At 40.2% G+C, this 19,627-nt stretch overlaps 1 protein-coding gene across 2 annotated transcripts in view; it reads left to right on the top strand.

Moving 5' to 3' along the window:
* Positions 1-19,627, top strand: part of rerea (arginine-glutamic acid dipeptide (RE) repeats a) — a 137,991-nt gene that overhangs the window by 18,616 nt on the left and 99,748 nt on the right. For both annotated transcript variants that reach the window (XM_065285859.2, XM_065285858.2), the window contains exons 2-3: positions 3,026-3,491; positions 18,657-18,727. In XM_065285859.2, the coding sequence (XP_065141931.1) occupies positions 3,170-3,491; positions 18,657-18,727 (393 nt within the window). In that variant the 5' untranslated portion in view covers positions 3,026-3,169. The remainder of the gene's footprint in view (positions 1-3,025; positions 3,492-18,656; positions 18,728-19,627) is intronic.

Genomic DNA, 19,627 nt, shown 5'->3' with positions numbered 1-19,627 from the left:
TGCGTGTTATTCATCTGTGGCTACTGTTGAGAGGGGAACTTGCCACTGCTTAATTGGTCCTGGTCACTATTCATTCGCCACGTGAACTGTTGCATTGTCGCTGGTTAGTGCTATGAGCCACATATATTCGCAAACATAAAGCTGTTTGCTTTGTTAGTCTCTTGTTGTTATAAATGATACACATTTTGCAGGTGTCTAGTAGTGCGTGTGGATTGCTAATCTTGCTTTAATAGTTTATTTTTTATCATATGTCGTACATCTGTACAATTCTCATTTTGCGTAGGCAGCATGTTGCAGTGTTGCTGTAATACCTTAATTATGTTACTGTACCAGCTAGAGTAGTGTCATGTTTTTTCATTCCATCATGGGTGTATCATCAAGTAAGGGGTTTAACCTAGTTTTCACATAATTTGTTTCATTAAAACATTGAAGCACCAGCAATTTGAAAGATAGTCATTTTTTATTTTATTGCTTTATCAAAGGTTTAGCAGAAAAGGATTTGTCCATTTTCTTAAAAAAAATCCAGATAATTTAAATAAACATTCTAGGATTTTTCTCATTTTAATAGACTTTAATGGACACCAACACTTATTAGTTTTAATGCAGTTTAAAATTGCTGTTTCAAAGGACTCTAAACTATCTCAAACAAGGCATACGGGTCTTATCTAGCGAAATGATTGTCATTTTTGGCAAGAAAAAAATCACTTTTATACCACAACTTCTCGTCTTCCTCCGGTTCTGTAACGCGCTAGCGCGACCCCATGTAATTGGGTAATGCCGTGGAAAGGTCACGTGTTACATATGAAATGCACATTTGCTGAAAATTTTAAACAATAAACTCCCACGAAGACATTAATTTGTATCATTCCACATACAACAACGTTGGAACGGTCCTCTTTCTCCACACTTGTAAACACTGGGGCGTAGTTTCGCATACGTCCTCCGTGACCCCTTGACGTGATGATGTATTACGTGAGGTCGGCTGGTGCATCAAAGGACTGGAGAAAGATGGGAAGTTTTGGTTTAAAAGTGATTTTTTTTGCCAAAAATGACAATCATTTCGCTAGATAAGACCCTTATGCCTCGTTTGAGATTGTTTAGAGTCCTTTGAAACGGCAATTTTAAACTGCATTAAAACTGTTAAGTGTTGGGGTCCATTAAAGTCCATTAAAATTAGAAAAATCCTAGAATGTTTTTCTCCAAAAACATAATTTCTTCTGAACTGAACAAAGAAAGACTTCAACATTTTGGATGACATGGTGGTGAGTTAATTATCTGGATTTTTTTTAAGAAAATGGACTAATCCTTTAATGATGCTACTGTATGAAAATGTACTGCTGTATAACTTGTAATATAATAACAAGAAGAGCTCAGTATTGTAATATAATAACATGAAGAGCTCAGTATTGTGAAGTAAATCGTTTGTAGTTTCCCCATCCAATCCTTACGCACATTTTTTCCAAGGCTTGAGTATACATTAACATTTAAATTATTTAACAGATGCTTTTATTCAAAGTGTCAAATGAGAACAGGCAATTTATATGAAGGCAACAACATTAGTGGTGCCACAATAACAGGTTTCAGGAGGAAGCCGGCATATTGTGATGCTATCGTGAACATGTCACATTTCCTAACATTCGGCTTCAGGTGATTATTTGGGCTGTGACGTTGCATCAGAGCTTTATAATCGTAATGCAAGGGTTGAGGTTGATGAGGAGAGCAGCTGCCCTGTCAGTCGACATTGACTTTCAAGATGACAGGCGCCATTGACACGGCTGCTTGTCAGCAGCACCGGCGTGCCTGTCATAAGCCATTTCTCTTCATTTTTATACCTGCTCTGTAAACACACCTCTCACACAGACAAACACTCCTCCCGCAGGCTCGCACATTTCTAAATTCACTCATCCTTGCTTTTTCTCGCCAATTGTCAGGTTGAGACACACCAGAGACTGTAATCTTTCCAGTTTATCTAAAGACGGGGATGCGGTTTCAACCCTTGCAAGTGCAATGCACTCCATTTTCGCAGAATTATTTCACTCTTCCTTATTAGAGAGTGTTTTTGCCAAAAGAAGATTGATTTTTTATTTTCATAAAGGTTGACTTAAAAGCGGATGGCGTTGTAAAAACAGGATTTGATCCAGAGCTTGTTTGTTGCCAGCTTTTCTTCTCCATGCCTGTCCTCTCTGATTTCCATGGGTGAGTGCTGCGCTAGCTGAGGTAGGGCCGCCTGTGGCCAGGCAGTGACCGGCATACACAACCGTCAAACATTCGGGCCTGAAGGGATCTTCACAGGAGAAGCCTTGTATTGTTCGGGAGAGGCAAAGAAATTCTCTGGCTTGAAATGGGTAGTCGTGCGAGGGTCTATATAAGCCTAATACCCTGTAAAATGTGCAGCTGAGCCTATTTGATAATGCAGTGGGGAATCCTGTTTAGGTCACCGTGTGGGGAAACATAGTGGCGCTTTTTATCCGCAAGCAGAAATGAGCTGGGGAATAGAGCGGGCGGCTTGAAGTTAGTGCTCTTTTGATATAGCTGTGCTCAGAGCTCTCCCGAGGACACGCGTCGCCGCTGTGGAGAAGACTGCCGATTGATGTTCCTTTTGCAGCGTGGCGTCACAGCGCTGCTCGCGGGCTCCGATTGATTAAAATGATTGCATGTATATCAACAGGCCCTTTTTTTAATATATCTCATGGTCTGTTGGGGAAGGAAATTAGCATGACACATCAAGAGCGTGGTTCTGCGATGACATTAAAGCTGACGTAACTTCTGCGTCACCAGATGATGTTTGTTTTTGAACCTGTCCAAACCCTCCTACCTCTCTTTATTGGTTGAACAATTACGTAGTCACGCCCCAAACTATCAATTTGATAGGATTGTTAAGGAAAACCTCTTTCACCTTTAAATGGCTTTTTACTTTCATTGTCTGATGTGGGGAAGATGGTTAAACCAAACAAATGCGAAAAACAAATTTAGATTATCGTGATAACATCACTAACAGTGTCGTTTTCTTTCTCTCCCTCTTTAGCTCTTCTGAAACACTGGGGTAGTTGGTGTGGCCAAATTTTCCCTGGATTTGATTGGTAAATTCAGAAGACTGAAGCCCAGGCTCACAGTCTACCTTTCACGGAGGCCCAGCCGTGAGAGGACAGAGGAAGGCACGTGGCGAATCATGACTGCCGAAAAAGAGAAGGACAAGGAGAGAGAGCGCGACCGTGACCGAGACAGAGACCGTGAGAAGCGGGACAAAACGCGGGAGAGCGAGAGCTCCCGGCCCCGACGTAGTTGCACGCTGGAGGGCGGGGCTAAGAACTATGCAGAGAGCGAACATAGCGAGGATGATGACAACGAGACGCCTGGGGCCGCTACCACCGAGGAGGGCACTAAGAAAGGCAAGAAAAAGTTGCCCAAAAAGAAGTCGCGCTACGAGCGGACGGAGAACGGGGAGATCACTTCCTTCATTACAGAGGACGATGTTGTTTACAGACCTGGCGGTAAGTTGCATTAGCAATTGTGTTATGTTGCGTTTTTTTTGTCTTGCTGTTCAATATCCATCAATCCTTGTGAAAATTTGAGATTGATTTCATACTTCCATTTCCAAATGAGTTCTCAGGTCATAAAATGTGCATGTCACCGTTGAACTGTATGGACAAGTACGTATGGAGCAACTTTAATGAAAAAGGATGCATTAACATAAAATAAACATGCCACCCAGGCCCCACAAGAAATGTATTATGAAACTTAACATGTGAATATAAAGGCATTTATTTTCATAGCTACTGGGCTTGACTAAGTTAATTTACCGCCTCTTCATAAAATGCAAAAGAAATCGCAGTGGTGATGTTTACAAAAGCTTATTTTTCACACTTCACTTTCTAAAGCAGACAAGACAGCCGTCTTTGTCTTCGCTGTGCATGGCAACAAAAAGTGAAACGGCCCACATTAGGTCTTTATTAGGCATTAATACTGAACCTAGACCTGGGCAATAACCTTTTCTTATGCAGTAAACATGGCCTCTTCTTCACCTGCTGTTTAGAAATTGGTTGTACACGAGACTAGAGGGAAATGTCAACACTCCGGCATCGGGTAAAGCACGGCCGTGCGGCTCAGCTGCCGAGTGCATGTAGTCCTAAATCATCCCTGCCATATCTTTCATTTATTTAGCAGCAACGGAAAGGTCAAGCAGGAGCGTGCTGCCAATGCTTAGTTATTTAATGGGAAGACAGTGAAAATTATAGCCATTGTGTAATTTCCACTCTCCCCACCCCTTTCTTAGTGTGGATGTGTTTGCTTAGAGAGGCAAAGAGAAAAATGTGGTGATGGTTGCCCTCCTCCTCCTTCAGCCGTTTCCCCAGTGGAATCGGGTTGGAGGCATTATCTGCCGAAGGTCCTTGAAAACACAGTTGCTCCATCTGAAGCTCTTTCTGTAATAACCCTGCAGAGCCTCCCCGGCTCTGCTTTGGAGAGCTCTGCCGCTCTCCTTTAGATAAGACTGAATTGAATCAGACATATCCGAGGCATGTCGTTCGATGTTTGTCAGTGTCGGTGAGGAGAATATAAAGGTGTATAAATGTGACGTCGTCATGTTTTGGAGCAAAAATGTAAAGATTTATAGCTCTTTTCTCGTTTGAACAGAGCAGGTGAATTGTGAGAGAAATTAAATTTCCTGTTTCCTGTTGGTTGTATTTTGTTCTAATATTAATTAATATTTTGTTGAGTGTTACAAACAGATGGATAAAAAAATAATAATGAAATATAAATCATTTGTATACACACCATATACTGTATTTTTCGGATTATAAATAACACTTTTTTCATAATTTGGCGGGTTCTGGGACTTATAGTCAGGTGCGACTTACACGTCAAAATTATTTCATATGAACCAAGAGAAACCATTACCGTCTACAGCCGTGAGAGTCCGCTCTATGCTGCTCCTGTATTTATGTAATTCAATGGATTCAGTGATGCGGAATGACTTCGGGATCTTTTTAAACTTGATTTGGCTTGTCATGTTAATTTAGTCTATTCAGCCTCCCAAGTATGTTCTGTATTGTGTAAATAATGGTTTATGTTACTTTAACATGTACAGACATCTATTCAGCCTGCTGTTCTGTGCTATTATTTAGTTGAATAACTTGCCTTTCCAGATTAAATGTCTGTTCTTCGGGCTTGTATTTTGTGAAATCATTTTCTAAATAAACGCGACGTAGTCCACTGTGTTTTATATTTGTTTTTTCCTCTTCAAAACGCATTTTTGACTGATGCGACTTATATTCCGCAGCGACTTGTAGTCCGGAAAATACGGCATGCTTTTTCAGAATTAGCATTACATTCTTTATATGGCAAGCTTCGCAATTGGTCCTCATTGTCTTATACTCCACTACAGATAGCACTGTTCACACAAATCATGTTTTCACACCTCTGCAGATGCATTTTATGCAAATATATTTGTGGTGTAACAGTTAAGCCACATATAGTACAGCATTCCATTGGCGGTCAGTCGCTGCTGCCTTATTGCAATCAGATTTGATTCGAGGGCTAGTGAATACTGACACACAATATGTTAAACTGCCCACCGTTGGAGTGGGTATTAAATATTCTGAGAAGCGAATGGAATGACCAAAGGAGAAAGAACTGAAACGAGATACTTTGTGGCTGCCACATGTAGGACACTGGATAAGATGGAGTAATATTAAAAGTCGAGACATCAAGATTCTCCCTCGTGCTCTTTTTCCATCAACGTTTTGATAGCAAGCTTGCAAGTGTGCATTGATTAGGATGTTTATGATAAAGGCTCACGGTAAAAGATACACAGCCGTGTCGCTTGAGAGATTGAGTGTGCTGGAGCTAGAGAGAAAGAGAGGAAGGAAGCAGAGGGCTCCAAAAAAAGTGTGTGTGGAGTGTGATATGGATGGAGAAAGAGAGATAGGTATTTGTATTGCAGGCAGAGCCGCATGGATGGAGGAGAAGAGTGTAGCGGCTGGATCGATCAGGCCTTTGAGTGGCGTTCTCGTGTCCAAGGCTCCCTGTAGCTCTGCGGATATTCGCTACACACAGGCAGCTTATGGATCTAGCCGAGAGATTATACACACATAAGATCAATACGAAAGCCTGGACTGTGGCTGTCCGTCTTAACAGCACAGAGCCGCAACAGTGTCCTTGTACGGTGAATGGCAATTTGTCTCCTCGGCTGCCATTTGGCTTTTAAAATGGAGAGCTCATCAAGCGTCAAACCACTCCCACCAGTGTGATGAGAATGCTGACAGTAAAGAGAGGTGAATGTTCACAGTGAGCTATGTTGAGGTTAAGATGAGCTTTTATGGTGCTCATTATAGCTCTGGTCCAAAATCTGGCGAGCTGCCTATCTAGACAGCATTTTAAGGTGTCATAGTTTGCTCCTGATGCTAATGTTTCCTATGCTTAATAGAAATGGCAATGCAAAAATGCAAAAATAGACATGGTGACACCTTAATTCTTTTTATTAATTTATATGAGAAATAGGTTAATGTATTTAACGCATCAGTACAGTTCCTAGGGCTTGGGGATATACCTAAAAATTTATATCTCTGTAGCTTTGCAAATTTCGACAGTAATCAATATAGTTTAATAAAAATTCTATTTATTTTGCTGAAATAAACAGTGATGGACCACATCTCATTTTGCTGTGTGGCGCGCGTGCCCGCTCACGTTGTAAAGCGTGTCCACGCTATTCTCTGAGATGCACTTGACTGCTTTTGTGCAGCGAATTGTTAAGGCGGTAGGGTTTCCCAGCTTAGGCGGGCCGCCCGAAATGCAAAGTGCTGCGGGAAACCCTGATGTGTATCACAATGGTTTGCAAATTAACTGAATGAACATTGTGTCGTTTTTGACGTAGTTAAGGCGGTTGGGTTTCCCAGCTTAGGCGGGCCGCCCAAACTGCAAAGTGCTGCTGGAAACCCTGATGTGGAACATAGTGATTTGCAGAATGAACTGAATGAATAGTGTGTCGTTTTTGATGGAGATAGTAGAGATACTGACCAGACAGAGAGATGCTTGCTTTTCACACACACGCACACGCACAAAAAACCTAATTTTTTTATAAAAATAATTTTTTGTACAAAATAAATCCGTTATTGTATTGGTTAGTTATTGAATAAAGTATGTTTATATGTGCGTATGTATCATTTCCATTTTAGTTACGTTGCTTTGTAAGATGGCTGATGTAGGCAATGCGTTTCCCTAGGTGCTGGACCTGAACTTATGTTTGGGGTTGTAAATGAGGTGGAGGTCTGGTTGTATAACTTGCCAAAGCCATGAATTGTTGGCTTGGAGCTCTCGGATGAGTATGTCCCTGGATATGGGATCTCTATCTCTCTCGGTCTCTCTCTTTCTCTCTCTCTCTCTCCCTCTCTCTCCCTCTCCTTGCTGCCTCTGGGCGTCTGGAGTCTGGACAGCTGTCATCTAATTACGAAGCCACCCAAAACCTGCAGTCCTTTCACTAGGGTACAAATCTCCACCGTGAGCTTCAACACGGCCATCTTCACCTCCACACGTTGCTTTGTGGTTCCCCATCAACCCGATAATGTTTTTTCAAGAAACCATTTTTTATCTGCTTGCATTTTGCCCGATTAGCTTTGTGTGTGTTTCACGTTTGTCAGCAGATACTGTTGTTAAGGGTTAAGGGAAAAACTAGCTGTTGAATATTTCCTTGGAACACAGTCAGAAGCGACAGCACAATAGACTTTGCAGGGTGAAAATGGACAGGCAGCACCTTTGCCAAAAGAGTTCAGTCCGTCGCTCAAATAAAGTTCTGCTCAGCTCGCGTTTGTTGTCCAGGGATAAAAACAGGCTCTCTCTTGGCTCAGAGTCATGTATTATTCAGCGAGGTGAGACTAACAGCATTTGACCACCTGAGTGAGTCATCAAGCAGCAGTCTTCATCTCCCTGTTGCTCTTTTGAAAAGACAGCCACAGTTTCACCCCATGTAGGGAGACAACTTTTCCATGCATGTCTTCCACTCTGCTTCCAGCTGTCTTAAGGTTTAGACAGACAGAACGAGAGATGAGGAAAGAAAAACTCTCAGATTGGTGTCTTTTATGGATCAAACAGCTCTGCCGTCTGAAATCACATATTATTATAAACTTTTCAATTAAAGGACAGCTTTTACACTTGTGTAGCGTTTAGTTTTTTCCCTGAGGGCTACTTATTATGTTTCCAAAAATCCTTTTTTACATGAATGTTTTCTAGCCTCTCTCTGATCGTTAAGGTAGTGTTTCTAAATTGCATTTATTTACATAACCGATGTTGATTCATAATTCACGTTATATTAAACGATTCATCCGTCAGAATTTTTTGCTGATGAACGATAGTTATTTTTAATTACATAATTGCTAAAAGCCTCAATTGCAGCTGTACATTTGTGCTCATTTCTTTGTGTTTCAGCAGTATGTTTGGGCACCAAATTAAGTGTTGAATCAGAGCTTTTAAAATGTATAAGTTGTCCGTTAGCCATTTACTAACAACATAAATGTAAATCACAAATGATTATGGTAGTTATTATTAAGTTTTGGATGTTTAGAATTTACCATGGAGCTGCTTCACAGAAAGTTAATACAACATTCAAGACATCAATGTAAAAGCGATTAATGGTCAAGAATAACTCACGGCGAAAATCACGACAAATTATTGGCAATTATGATTTTTGTCTTACTCATGCAGTCCTAATGTAGGTTTAATGTAATTGTTCTCTTTATAAGATATGTTCAGTCCCTCCAGAAAAACGTGACTATTCGATCGCATGATTCAATACATAATCAGCCAAAGTCCGCATATTTATGCAGGGCCGCATTTTTTTAAATATACCACACTTTCGCCACATAAATTGCAGATTTCTGCTCGCAAAATATGCTGGGCTTGCATGATTTCATAATCCCCGCATTTTTGTAGCAAAAAGTCACACATTCATCTTAGCAGAAAGTTGAAAAATGTTGCATTTACTTCACACATGCGCAGCCATGTCGCGCAATTGCATCACATATAATTGCATAAATATCCCACATATTCAATCGCATTTTTTAAGAAAACGTGCCACAAGATCTAGGATTATTGCCTGCAACAATCACAAAAAATTCTGTGTGTTTCTGGAAAGACTGTACGTAATTTTTCCGAATTAAAATGGACCGATGCTTTTCATGTTAGTATCATAAGCTCTGTATGTCCATGCCGTTTTGATTGGCCGACGCCATTTTATAACGTATTTTCATGCCTCGAAAAATATAAATTTTCCCTTTAGAATGCTCTTCAGGGATTTCATACACCGGGCAGTGAAATCCATACAAAGTCGATAGCTAGAAATAAAAGAGCCAGATCTATTTAGAAATTTCCCTCTGTGCAGCATTGTATGACAGGGAGACAGGAGTAGGCTTTGTGAAATCAAGCCACCTGCCAGTTACAAATTAGAAAGCTGCTACAGACTAAGTGTGCTGTGCTCGTCAAGCGGCTTCTGTTCCCGGCCCGGGGGACTCGGCTTTTCCTGCCTACTACTCTGAGGGCACAGCATACAAGTTTTGATATAATTTGGGCCGGAGGTATTAATCTCCTGCTGTGAGATGGGCCAAAAAATTTCCAAGCTAGACAGGGTTGATATGAAAGTGCGTGTATGTGTGTTTAAAGGTGAAGGTCCCAAGACAAGGGAAATGAGTTACGGTGAAAATTAGATAAACAAGGGCACTGGTGCCAACTGAGGTACCTGCGCCAGAGCGCTTACCATGTAGTAAAGGGTGGTGTGTGAATGCGACACGCAGAGTTTACATTATTACATTCCTCCTGCATATGATATCTGTGATAAGCTATTGAAAGATGCAGAGTTGCCAGGATTTAAAAATTCTTAAGTAGCTAAGCACCCACTTTAAATAAATAAAAGGACCCTCTGCGTCGAGCCGTGACATCACTGAACCCAAGCAGCAGCGTTTGCATGTTGGTAATGATCTGCCTTGAGGCGAACAGGATTAAAACCGCAACAAGATTGACACGGAAAGCAGGGCAGGTCTCTTTCATTGGTAAAGGTGTATTTTAAATTAGCTACGCTTCACAGGTTGGGAAGAATGGCTGAGTGAACAATAAGCCTCAATGGAGGAGGAGGATTGGTGGAGTTCTGCCCCTCTTCCTGCATGAATATTCATGTTGCTAAGTGACGGGTGACCATACATTACATGAAGAAATAATAGTTGCGAACGGATCAACTTCGAATGTCGCATCATTATCTTTAAGCAAGGGTGTGTGTGCGTTTGTCTGTGGTGGACTATTTCTTCAGCTCAATAAATCTCAATCTAAGGATGAAGCCATGCTGCTCCAGCCGAGTGGTCGATAATGGATCTGTGCTGTTTGCAAAGCCCCCACCCTTCTTTTCTCCTCAGGCCACTAAAAGGGAGAGGGAGAGAGACAGGTAAAGAGATTGAGAGAGAGAGAACCAGGACCTGTGGCCTTTGGGAGGCTTTTGGGAGTCCACAAAGCCCCTAGAACAGCGCATATCGCCATACTTCAGCCCCTTAAATCCCATACACCCCTCCCCCAGACACCCCTTTCTCTTTTTTCTTTCTCTGCCTGCTTTCTCTCTGATGGAGAAGCGGGGCTTCTCTAAAAGCACAAAATGGCTGGAACGCAGCTGAACAGATTGGAGTCTTAAAGGTCCGCTTTCGAAGAGTACAGCGCAAATTACAGCCCCGCCAACTCTCCAGTGAGCACTGTCATTGTTGTAAAATATTAAATGCAATTTAGTTCATGAGGGCCTTTTTGTTTGGAAAGAGTTTCACAGATGGTTGAGGAAAAGTATCTTTTTGGATTAAATGTTTTTAAAAGGCATTGGAACGCTGGTTGAATTGAAGCGCATGTCGCTGTTATTATGGTAAATGTTATTTCAAGGTGAAAAATTGTTTTTGAAGGCTTGTGTCTACATGTCCTATGAAACAGCGACTGCGGTTTAGGCTGACATCACAGGCCTTGTGGGATATTGGATCATGTTAATCATGATAGTTATTTATGTGTTGTTTTAGCAAATTATTAGCATCTGTTTTGATTTATAACATTCCAGTCCATTTCCAAGTTTCTTTTTTATTCATTTAGTACAATATTTCACATAGAAATGCATTTCTTTATGGACTCCAAGGCATGTGATGTGTTTAAGGATAAACGCACAGGGTTTTTCATTCGCATTTGTGGCTCTGCTTTTTTTGTGTGAACCCATAAAATCCTCCTACATAATGTGAAGAAGAACATTGTGTGAAAATGTAACCTTGATAGCTTTAATATTATTGACGGAGTAAGACCATGTCAAATATTAATATAAAAAATCAATGCCTAAAATCAAACTTTGCTCATGTTTAGATTTGACACTTTAGCTTGGATGACAGAGTTAGGATATGTTACAGGAACCTGGATTTCGCCAAGCCTCTGAATAATACATATTTGTTTCACAGCTAAAATCAATAATCATTGTAAATGCTAAAAGGGAAGTGAATGTTGCTTATCAGGGTGCTGAAGTCATAACAGATAAACAGGCTGTTGAGATCTTCATTCCCTCATGCTTAACGTACAATTTATTCACACTTCCTGGCTCATAAACAAAGGCCATACTGCACAATAAAACATGAGTTGTAGATTAACAAGCAGTGACTACTCAATTTTGTCATCAGCTCACTAATTCCTTAACCAACACTTGTGTGTTATTGAAGGATTCGCGGTTTGCTGTTACCCAGCAGCCGTATCTGAACACACAGCTCCTGAAGCGTGACACAAACATGTTCTCGCACACCCAAGCGTGTGTGTGTGTGTGTGTGTGTGTGTGAGAGAGAGAGACCCTTTGAGCACAGATCAGGAGATGCTAAAGTCATTGTGGTGTAAAAACCACATTGAAATAAATGTGTATCTGAACACTTTAGTATTCCAGGGATAAATTCACATAGCATGGGCTGAGGTGACTAAAAGCAACTACTAACAAAAGAAGGGCAATTTCTTTCCAGCACTGTTAGCGCACATCTTTTATTTATTTGTTTTGCTTGCTGCCAGTATTGATCCTGTTGCGTTTATCTGTTCAATGCAGCAGGAGGAATGAAGATATTTAATAGGCTGTGCACAATGTAAACCATTGCGGGTGGGTGGGAGGGCGTTAGGAATGCAGAAGAGGCCATTTTGAATCGCAGGAAAGGCTTGTTATCAGAGCTGGTCTGAACAAGGTTTTCTGAGGCTTTATAGGTCGGCAGTGGGGTGGGCTGAGCTCTGCCCGTCTGTTTCTACTCCCGCTCATATTCTCATTTACAAGATAACATAAGTGAATATATATCCATCAGTGCTGCCAATGACCTGTGCCGCCACCTTCAGACGAGTAGGGGAGGGGCGGTGGAGAACAAAAGAGGTGAATGGTGATGATATATTTCTTAACCTGCCTTGTGTTGAGAGTGATTTACCTCTGAGGATTGCGGCTTATAGTCTCTTAACACGACTGGTAGATTCATTTAGAGAGAATGGATTCCTTGCATTCTGGCAGGCAAATAGATTCAGTATCTGTGCCGTGAGCCATGAACGAAAAATACAAAAGGTGTGGTGTTAATGCTGCTGTTTGCAACTCGTTTTACTATGACATGTTTTCAAGTGAAACATGATATTCAACAAAGGAAAAATATTGCATGTGCACTTTATTGTTTTTTGAAAATTGGTGTTAATACTAAAATTAAGACATGCGTTACATTTACAAGTACAGCTTTAATTGGTACCCTATGAGACAGGTTTTAGATTAATAGTTATATTAGGACATTTGAGTAGTTTTTACAAACAAACCTTAATAAAAAACTATACTGGTTTGCATCATTAGACAAAACACTGAAAGGGGTGGGCGATATGACCAAAATCTTATCACGATAGGATTCATTTTGTATCATGATAACCATATGTATCACAGTAGAGTTTTTAAAATCTTTTTAATAAGGTTTTTATGTTATTAAAATCTTTAATGCCATAGAATTTTCATAATTCAAAATGAATACAAGCATAAAAAGAAGATAAAAACTTACAAAACACAAGATCACTGAAGATAAACAGTCAGTGATGAAGGAATGATTATAAATAATTATGTGTGTATGTGTATATCTTATAAAATGTAGAAAAGTGATTTAGTCAAGAGCAGTAAGAGATTTTCTCTCAATGCTGTTTGATAAACACGAGTGACGGACAGGAGCAAAATTAGGTAACTTTCCCTTTAAGACCAAAGTCTGAATCCAATATACATGCATTTTTTTCCCTTGTAGCTGTTTACTTAACTGACCATTTTAATGGTCGTGTTTATGAGGATACTTGCAAAGATGGGAATTTTGGTGCATATATTTGAAGAGTTTGGTTCCAAAACGCAATAAACACCATTTTTGAAAAAAATTAGTTACTGCCAGAATCCGTATTAATCAGGTCAGTATGTATTAAAAAGTAAATTCTTAATTTTACGCAAAATCCAATATCCGCCGTGTTATTCTGTCATCGTTTCTCCCTTTTTTCCCAAAACGCAATAAACGCCACTCCTCCTTTTTTACAGAACGCAATAAATCCGTTCCAGAAATTACAGCGCATCATTCACGCAATGTAAACAAACAATGGCGGCGCGCTGAGTACACGGAGTCCTAGTTTTCCTCATCTACTTTGTACCGCAGCAATGACAGTGTTATTAATATGACAAAGTAAGTGTTTTGATTAATGACATTAATGTTTATATTTTTATTTAGTGTGTACAACTACTCAACTAAATGAATATAACATGGCAAAGATGAATGCACATTTGTATAGGCTATTGATTCAATAGATTTATAGCATTTTAAATAAAAACTTGTCATGGATTTATTGCATTTTGTGGAAAAAATAATCCGTTTTTATAATAAATCTTTGAAAATCAAGTTATGGATTTTAATTTTTTATGTTTTTATAACCTAAAGATGCTATGTGAAAGTTTGTAACAGAAAATAGTGGTTTTCACCTTGACACTTTCTTGGTATAGAAAACACGTTTTTACCGAAATTTGTCAAAATGGATTTATTGCGTTTTGGATCCAAACTCTTCATTTATTTAAGGCCAATAAAGCAACAAAAATGCTCGCAAGCTTAAAGGGACACTCCACTTTTTTTTGAAAATATGCTAATTTTCCAACTCCCGAGTTAAACATTTGATTTTTACCATTTTAGAATCCATTCAGCTGATCTTTTAGCATAGCTTAGCACAGTGGTTCTCAAACTGGGGGCCGTGGCCCCCTTGGGGGTGCCTGAGATGGTGCCAAGGGGGCCCCCGGTTTTATGACATTTTATAAAATAAATTAATTTATCACAAATTCTGTGTAATTAAATCTCAGAAAAATAAGGCTACTAACCAACAGCACTACATTGTATAATTTAATATGCTTTTTTAAATTCAATTATTACGTTTTGGAAGGTTTTATGTCATGAATTTTCTTTGGGGGGGGCACGAAGGGATGCACTGTATACAAGGGGGGCCGCACGCCAAAAAAGTTTGAGAACCACTGGCTTAGCACAATCCATTGAATCAGATTAGACCATTAGCATCACACAAAAAATAACCAAAGAGTTTAGATGTTTTTCCTATTTTTGTAAACTTGACTCTTCTGTAGTTACATCGTGTACTTAGGCCGACGGAAAATTAAACGTTGCGATTTTCTAGGCAGATATGGCTAGGAACTATACTCTCATTCTGGCGTAATAATCAAGGACTTTGCTGCCGTAACATGGCTGCAGCAGGCGTAGTGATATTACGCACTGGCCAAAAACAGCCCCCTTGGTTACTTTCAATAGCAGGGGACTATTTTCAGGCACTGCGTAATATCACTACGCCTTCTGCCGTCAAGTTTTAAATAGGAAAAATATTGAAACTCTTTGATTATTTTTAGCGCGATGCTAATGGTCTATTCAGAATCAATGGATTGTGCTAAGCTAAGCTACAAGTGCTAGTGTCAGACCCGGAGATCAGCTGAATGGATTCAAAAACATTAACAATCAAATGTTTAACTCTAGGGGAGCTGGAAAATTAGCATATTTTCAAAAAAAATGGAACGTCCCTTTAAATGAGCAGCAGATGCTCGACTTGCGCACTCCCCTTACACAGAAACAGCGCACGCATATAGATCGATTATTTGTGTTTCAATGCCTTAAAATCATTTGTTTTAAAACGGCATTGCTTAAATACGTGTACAAACGTTAAGGTTTCATGACCACATGCACACGAACGTGACGTGGCGCGTAACCTTTATAGAGACGATAGTCCAAAATCTCTTCCTGTTGAAACATTTCTACCGGTTTATCATATCTATCAGTTTATCGCCCACCCCTAGCACTGATATATGTTAAGATATGTCAGTTAGGGATGTCCCGATCAGGTTTTTTTGCCCTCGAGTCCGAGTCATTTGATTTTGAGTATCTGCCGATACCGAGTCCCGATCCGATACTTCTATAATACATAAAAAAAAAGAATAAAGAAGAGCAAAAAACAGAACCAGTCCAGGATGTTCCTTATGTCATGCCGCACGCATTGCTGTTTCTGTGTGGCGTCAAAAGAGTCTAACTCTGTGCCAGCGCATAACTACAGATGTGTTAAAAAATAATGAATATATAGTATATATGTTCAGGGGTTAAATTGGGGTTTGTTTTGTGGGGAGGCTCTGTTGGGAGGGAGGGTTCGAGGGGTAACATGTTTAATCCTGATGACAGCAAAGCCACTGGGTGTGTTTCAATGACATTTTGTATCTCTGATAGGATTTTATAAGTTTCAGTTTTAAAGCTGTGCCACATGTTGACCCAAACTTTAAAACCTGAACTTTAAATTATGCAAATCTATGAGTCTGACACCCTATATGCATTTGGTGCACATGTCATTATGCACAATTGATCAAACTTTGAATGAAGTTATAAGACTTAACCTCCTTGACTCATTCTAGGCATAAGATAGGCTACCCAAAAAGACTCAATTAACAAGAAAAACAACATACTGATTCAGCAATATCTTATAAATTAGCCATAGAGATTCCCTAAGCTGGTCAGCAGTTAGTTATAAAATACCTATAGTTAGGTCGTGATTCATTTGTATAATCAAAATACATTATTTTATTAAACTATACAATCAGTTGTATCCAGTTATCTAGTTAACATTTTGTAATGAGATGAGTGACATGGCTATACATACTTTAATACTTTGTTTCTAGACTTCTATTAAGTTTTTTCGACATGGGCACCATTCTTACCTCTCTTTCTCTCTCTCATCTCTACAGTAATGTCAAATGCTCCTGCGCGAATGCGCGTTCTTGAGGTTCTGAGTGAGAGGCGGAACAGCGTCTGAGCACATGTTGACAATAACGATCAACGCGTCGTTTAAATGAGCGGTAAAACGCGGTTTTGTCGTGGGTTCCTTGCACGCACGAGTGTGAAGCCTATGAATGAAAGCACGTCAATAGGCTTGTTCGACTTCATGCGGTGCCGCAACAATCGACAGCCGGGTCACTTCAAACTACCGCGAGAGTGATCCACGAAATCATACGGAGGAGTTTGCTTTTAAATCGTTCTCGCGGAACTTTGACGTCATGCAGCACCACAAGAACCGGCAGCCGGATGAAGTCGAACAAGCCTATTCTCTTCAGTTCACACGCACCAGCGCAGCGCGTACACTGGTGCGGAGCAGAGCGAGAACTTAATGGATTTTAAACCCTGCATATGTATCCGAGTCCTGATCGGGAGGTAACGTCCGATTCCGATAGAGTCTGAAACCACGTGATCGGGGCCGATTTCCGATCACGTGATAGACCTTTCTCACAACTTCCGTATTTATGACCGGAAATACGCAATCGTCGCGGAAATTTACTTCCTCCGCAGTCAAGGCAATGTAAAAAGCCGTATCTGTTCCATCAATTCTCTGTTGATGGTGAAGTTAGACAGAAGTGGATTCAGGCTATTCGGCGAGACTTATAATGTGTCGTTTTAGTTAACAGTTCAGTAACAGTTAGACTCGCTCTCTACTTACCTAGAAATTTATGGACAAATTCTTCATGGAAAAAGTTTTCCTCCATTAGTCGTGTCACACCAGCAAATGTAATATTTGGCAAATCCGTTAACGAAGTTGTGTAGACTTTTTGATCCATTTTAAACTTGCCCGGGTTTATGTTTTTCTAGTGTGTTGACGCTTGACAGGAACTCCGCTTACACGACGATTACGTATTTCCGGTTACTGTGAGAAAGGTCTATCGGATCGGGACATCCCTAATGTCAGTGCAAGGTTTTTTTATGAAGGCAGCTCAAACATGCATTTAAATCTGGTACCTGGGTAAGCCCTGTCCAGGAAAAAACCCCTAGATGAACATATTGGTACACACATTTGTACATTATAGTACATATTAGGACCCTTTAAAAGGGTACATAATTTGACAATTTTTTCCTAACAGTGTCATTAGCGAAAGAGTCCTTTTAGAAGTGAAGTGAGTACATTTGGATTGAGACTTTATCTATAAAATCATGTAAACTGATTAGCTGTAAACTGTGAGACCACGAATGTATGATAAGAAAGTAAATTATTTTGATTTAATGTTGACTTGACTTGAAACCACAGCAACCCACACCCTTAACTTAAGCAGGCCGGGTAACACGCATACCGTTTTGGGTGCCAGCGCTAAATGGATCTGTAGTGTGAAATAGCAGTGTAATGTTATGAATGTTTTAAACTGAGCAAAGGCTGGCACCTCTCCGTCTGACAATGGGGTGATCCAAACAGAAAAGCACAGCCCTCTTTGTGCTCTTAACACATTTGAACTATCAAAGAATGTTTGTCTTCAAACTGGAAGCTCATTCTTCTGTGTAAACAAGATTCTTATCTAGCAAACAGCTCTGAACACTCCCTTTCTTTCAAACAGATGTAGGTTTTTTTCCGTATATCGTAATTTTTGTGTCACTACAGCACGGCACCAAAGTATTTTCCATTTCAAGAGAGGCTCAGATTGTCTCTCTGTGGCAAAGCGGGTGGAAACAAGAGGGTGATCTTTTCATCCTCCGCACTCTACAAATGTTTGGCAGATTGACCGCAGAGGAAGGAAGTGTGTGTGTGTGTGTGTGTCTCCTTAGCTGAAGCTGCTTTCTCTTGTTGGGGCTGTGCAGTGTGAATGTTTTTGTTAAGGAGATGAAGGTTCGTGACCTGACCATACCACCAGTCAGATTTAATTTAAGCCACTAGCCACTCTACTCCCTCTACTAACTTCTGTTCAAAGCACGGGTGGTTTGCATTGGGCAGGACACGTTATGCAATTAAGTTATCATAATGGGATTTGTGTTGTGAACTTCATTGTCTTTTTTCCCTTTGTTGTGTCTGTAAATAAACTCTATTCCCCAAACCGTAATCATAATTGTGTTGGAGCATTACTGGACTTCATTCTCGGACTCCCCTTGATGTTTTCTGGAAAGGGCAGACTGTCCTGCATCCAAAAGCTTTTTAATCCTATTACTCACATTCCACTTGTATTTTACAAAGGGAAACCCGATTTTATGCGGGTTTGACTTTGGGAAGATGAATATAATAGAGATCATGTTTTAGCATTAGGTCTGTTGAGATAATGATGATAACGCTCTGTTTGTATTCTCTCTCTCTTTGTATTTTGTTCACAGATTGTGTGTACATAGAGAGCCGACGGCCGAATACGCCCTACTTCATCTGTAGCATTCAGGATTTTAAGCTGGTGAGTTGAGTCGGCTTTTCCTTCCTCTCTGCCGTCCAGTTTTACGGCACCTTCACTGCTATTCCCATTTGTGTTTTATTTATTATTTTTTGCATATGTCAAAAGCTAGATCAAACAGGAGGTTTGATGTGGATAATTGCCTGCTTTCATTTCCCTATAGTTTTGCCCGGATGCACATGTACGGTGCTGGTGCAGTGTGCTGAAAACTCATGAGATTTGATTTACCTTTGCTTTAGATTTTACCGTAGTCTTCCTGGCTCATGCTTGTTTAACAAAGCTTATGGGTTTCCCCTTTTAACTCTATGGGTTTTTTAGAAGTGAAATGTGCTGACAGTCGGCTCTTTTCTACTTTTAATGCCTGCAGTTTTCATACGTTTTTCTCCATAGTGAAACCAACCACCAACACTGAGATTTACAAGTTTAATTAGCTTGTGTGAAGCACGGCACCAGATATTTTCTACAAAGCCCCATCTAGCTCACACATGTTTAGGTTGTAACGCCAGCTTGGTTTTACATGCCGTTAATTGATCAATTAAAAAAAGGCGAGAGAAAGATTGAAACTCTCGCAAACGTGTCTTACTCATCCGATCTCTGCTGACACTTTTGGTTTGGATTATTAATGAGCTACTTAAAAACGCAATTCTTCAAAAGACGTGTTGATCAGAGAGCAAAACCATCTAGTTTATTAAGCCAATGAAATTCTTGATTTATATTATCTTGCCAAAAGATCTTCATGTTGAGATAACGTTGCATCCCGAGCAAATAGGCACATTACTGTTCTGATGGCTACTTCCCCACAGCAGGACGCAATTAGCCCGGAGGTCCCTCAGCTTGCCTGTACGCCTCCCCCCACGGAGTGTGTGGAGGTACCCCAGGAGGCTTTGTTAATAGTACTGAACA

This window comes from Paramisgurnus dabryanus, chromosome 21 (genome assembly GCF_030506205.2).
Source record: "Paramisgurnus dabryanus chromosome 21, PD_genome_1.1, whole genome shotgun sequence".
Taxonomy (NCBI): Eukaryota; Metazoa; Chordata; class Actinopteri; order Cypriniformes; family Cobitidae; genus Paramisgurnus; species Paramisgurnus dabryanus.
Note: the sequence above shows the minus strand (reverse complement) of the source record. Positions and strands in the feature narration are given on the sequence as shown.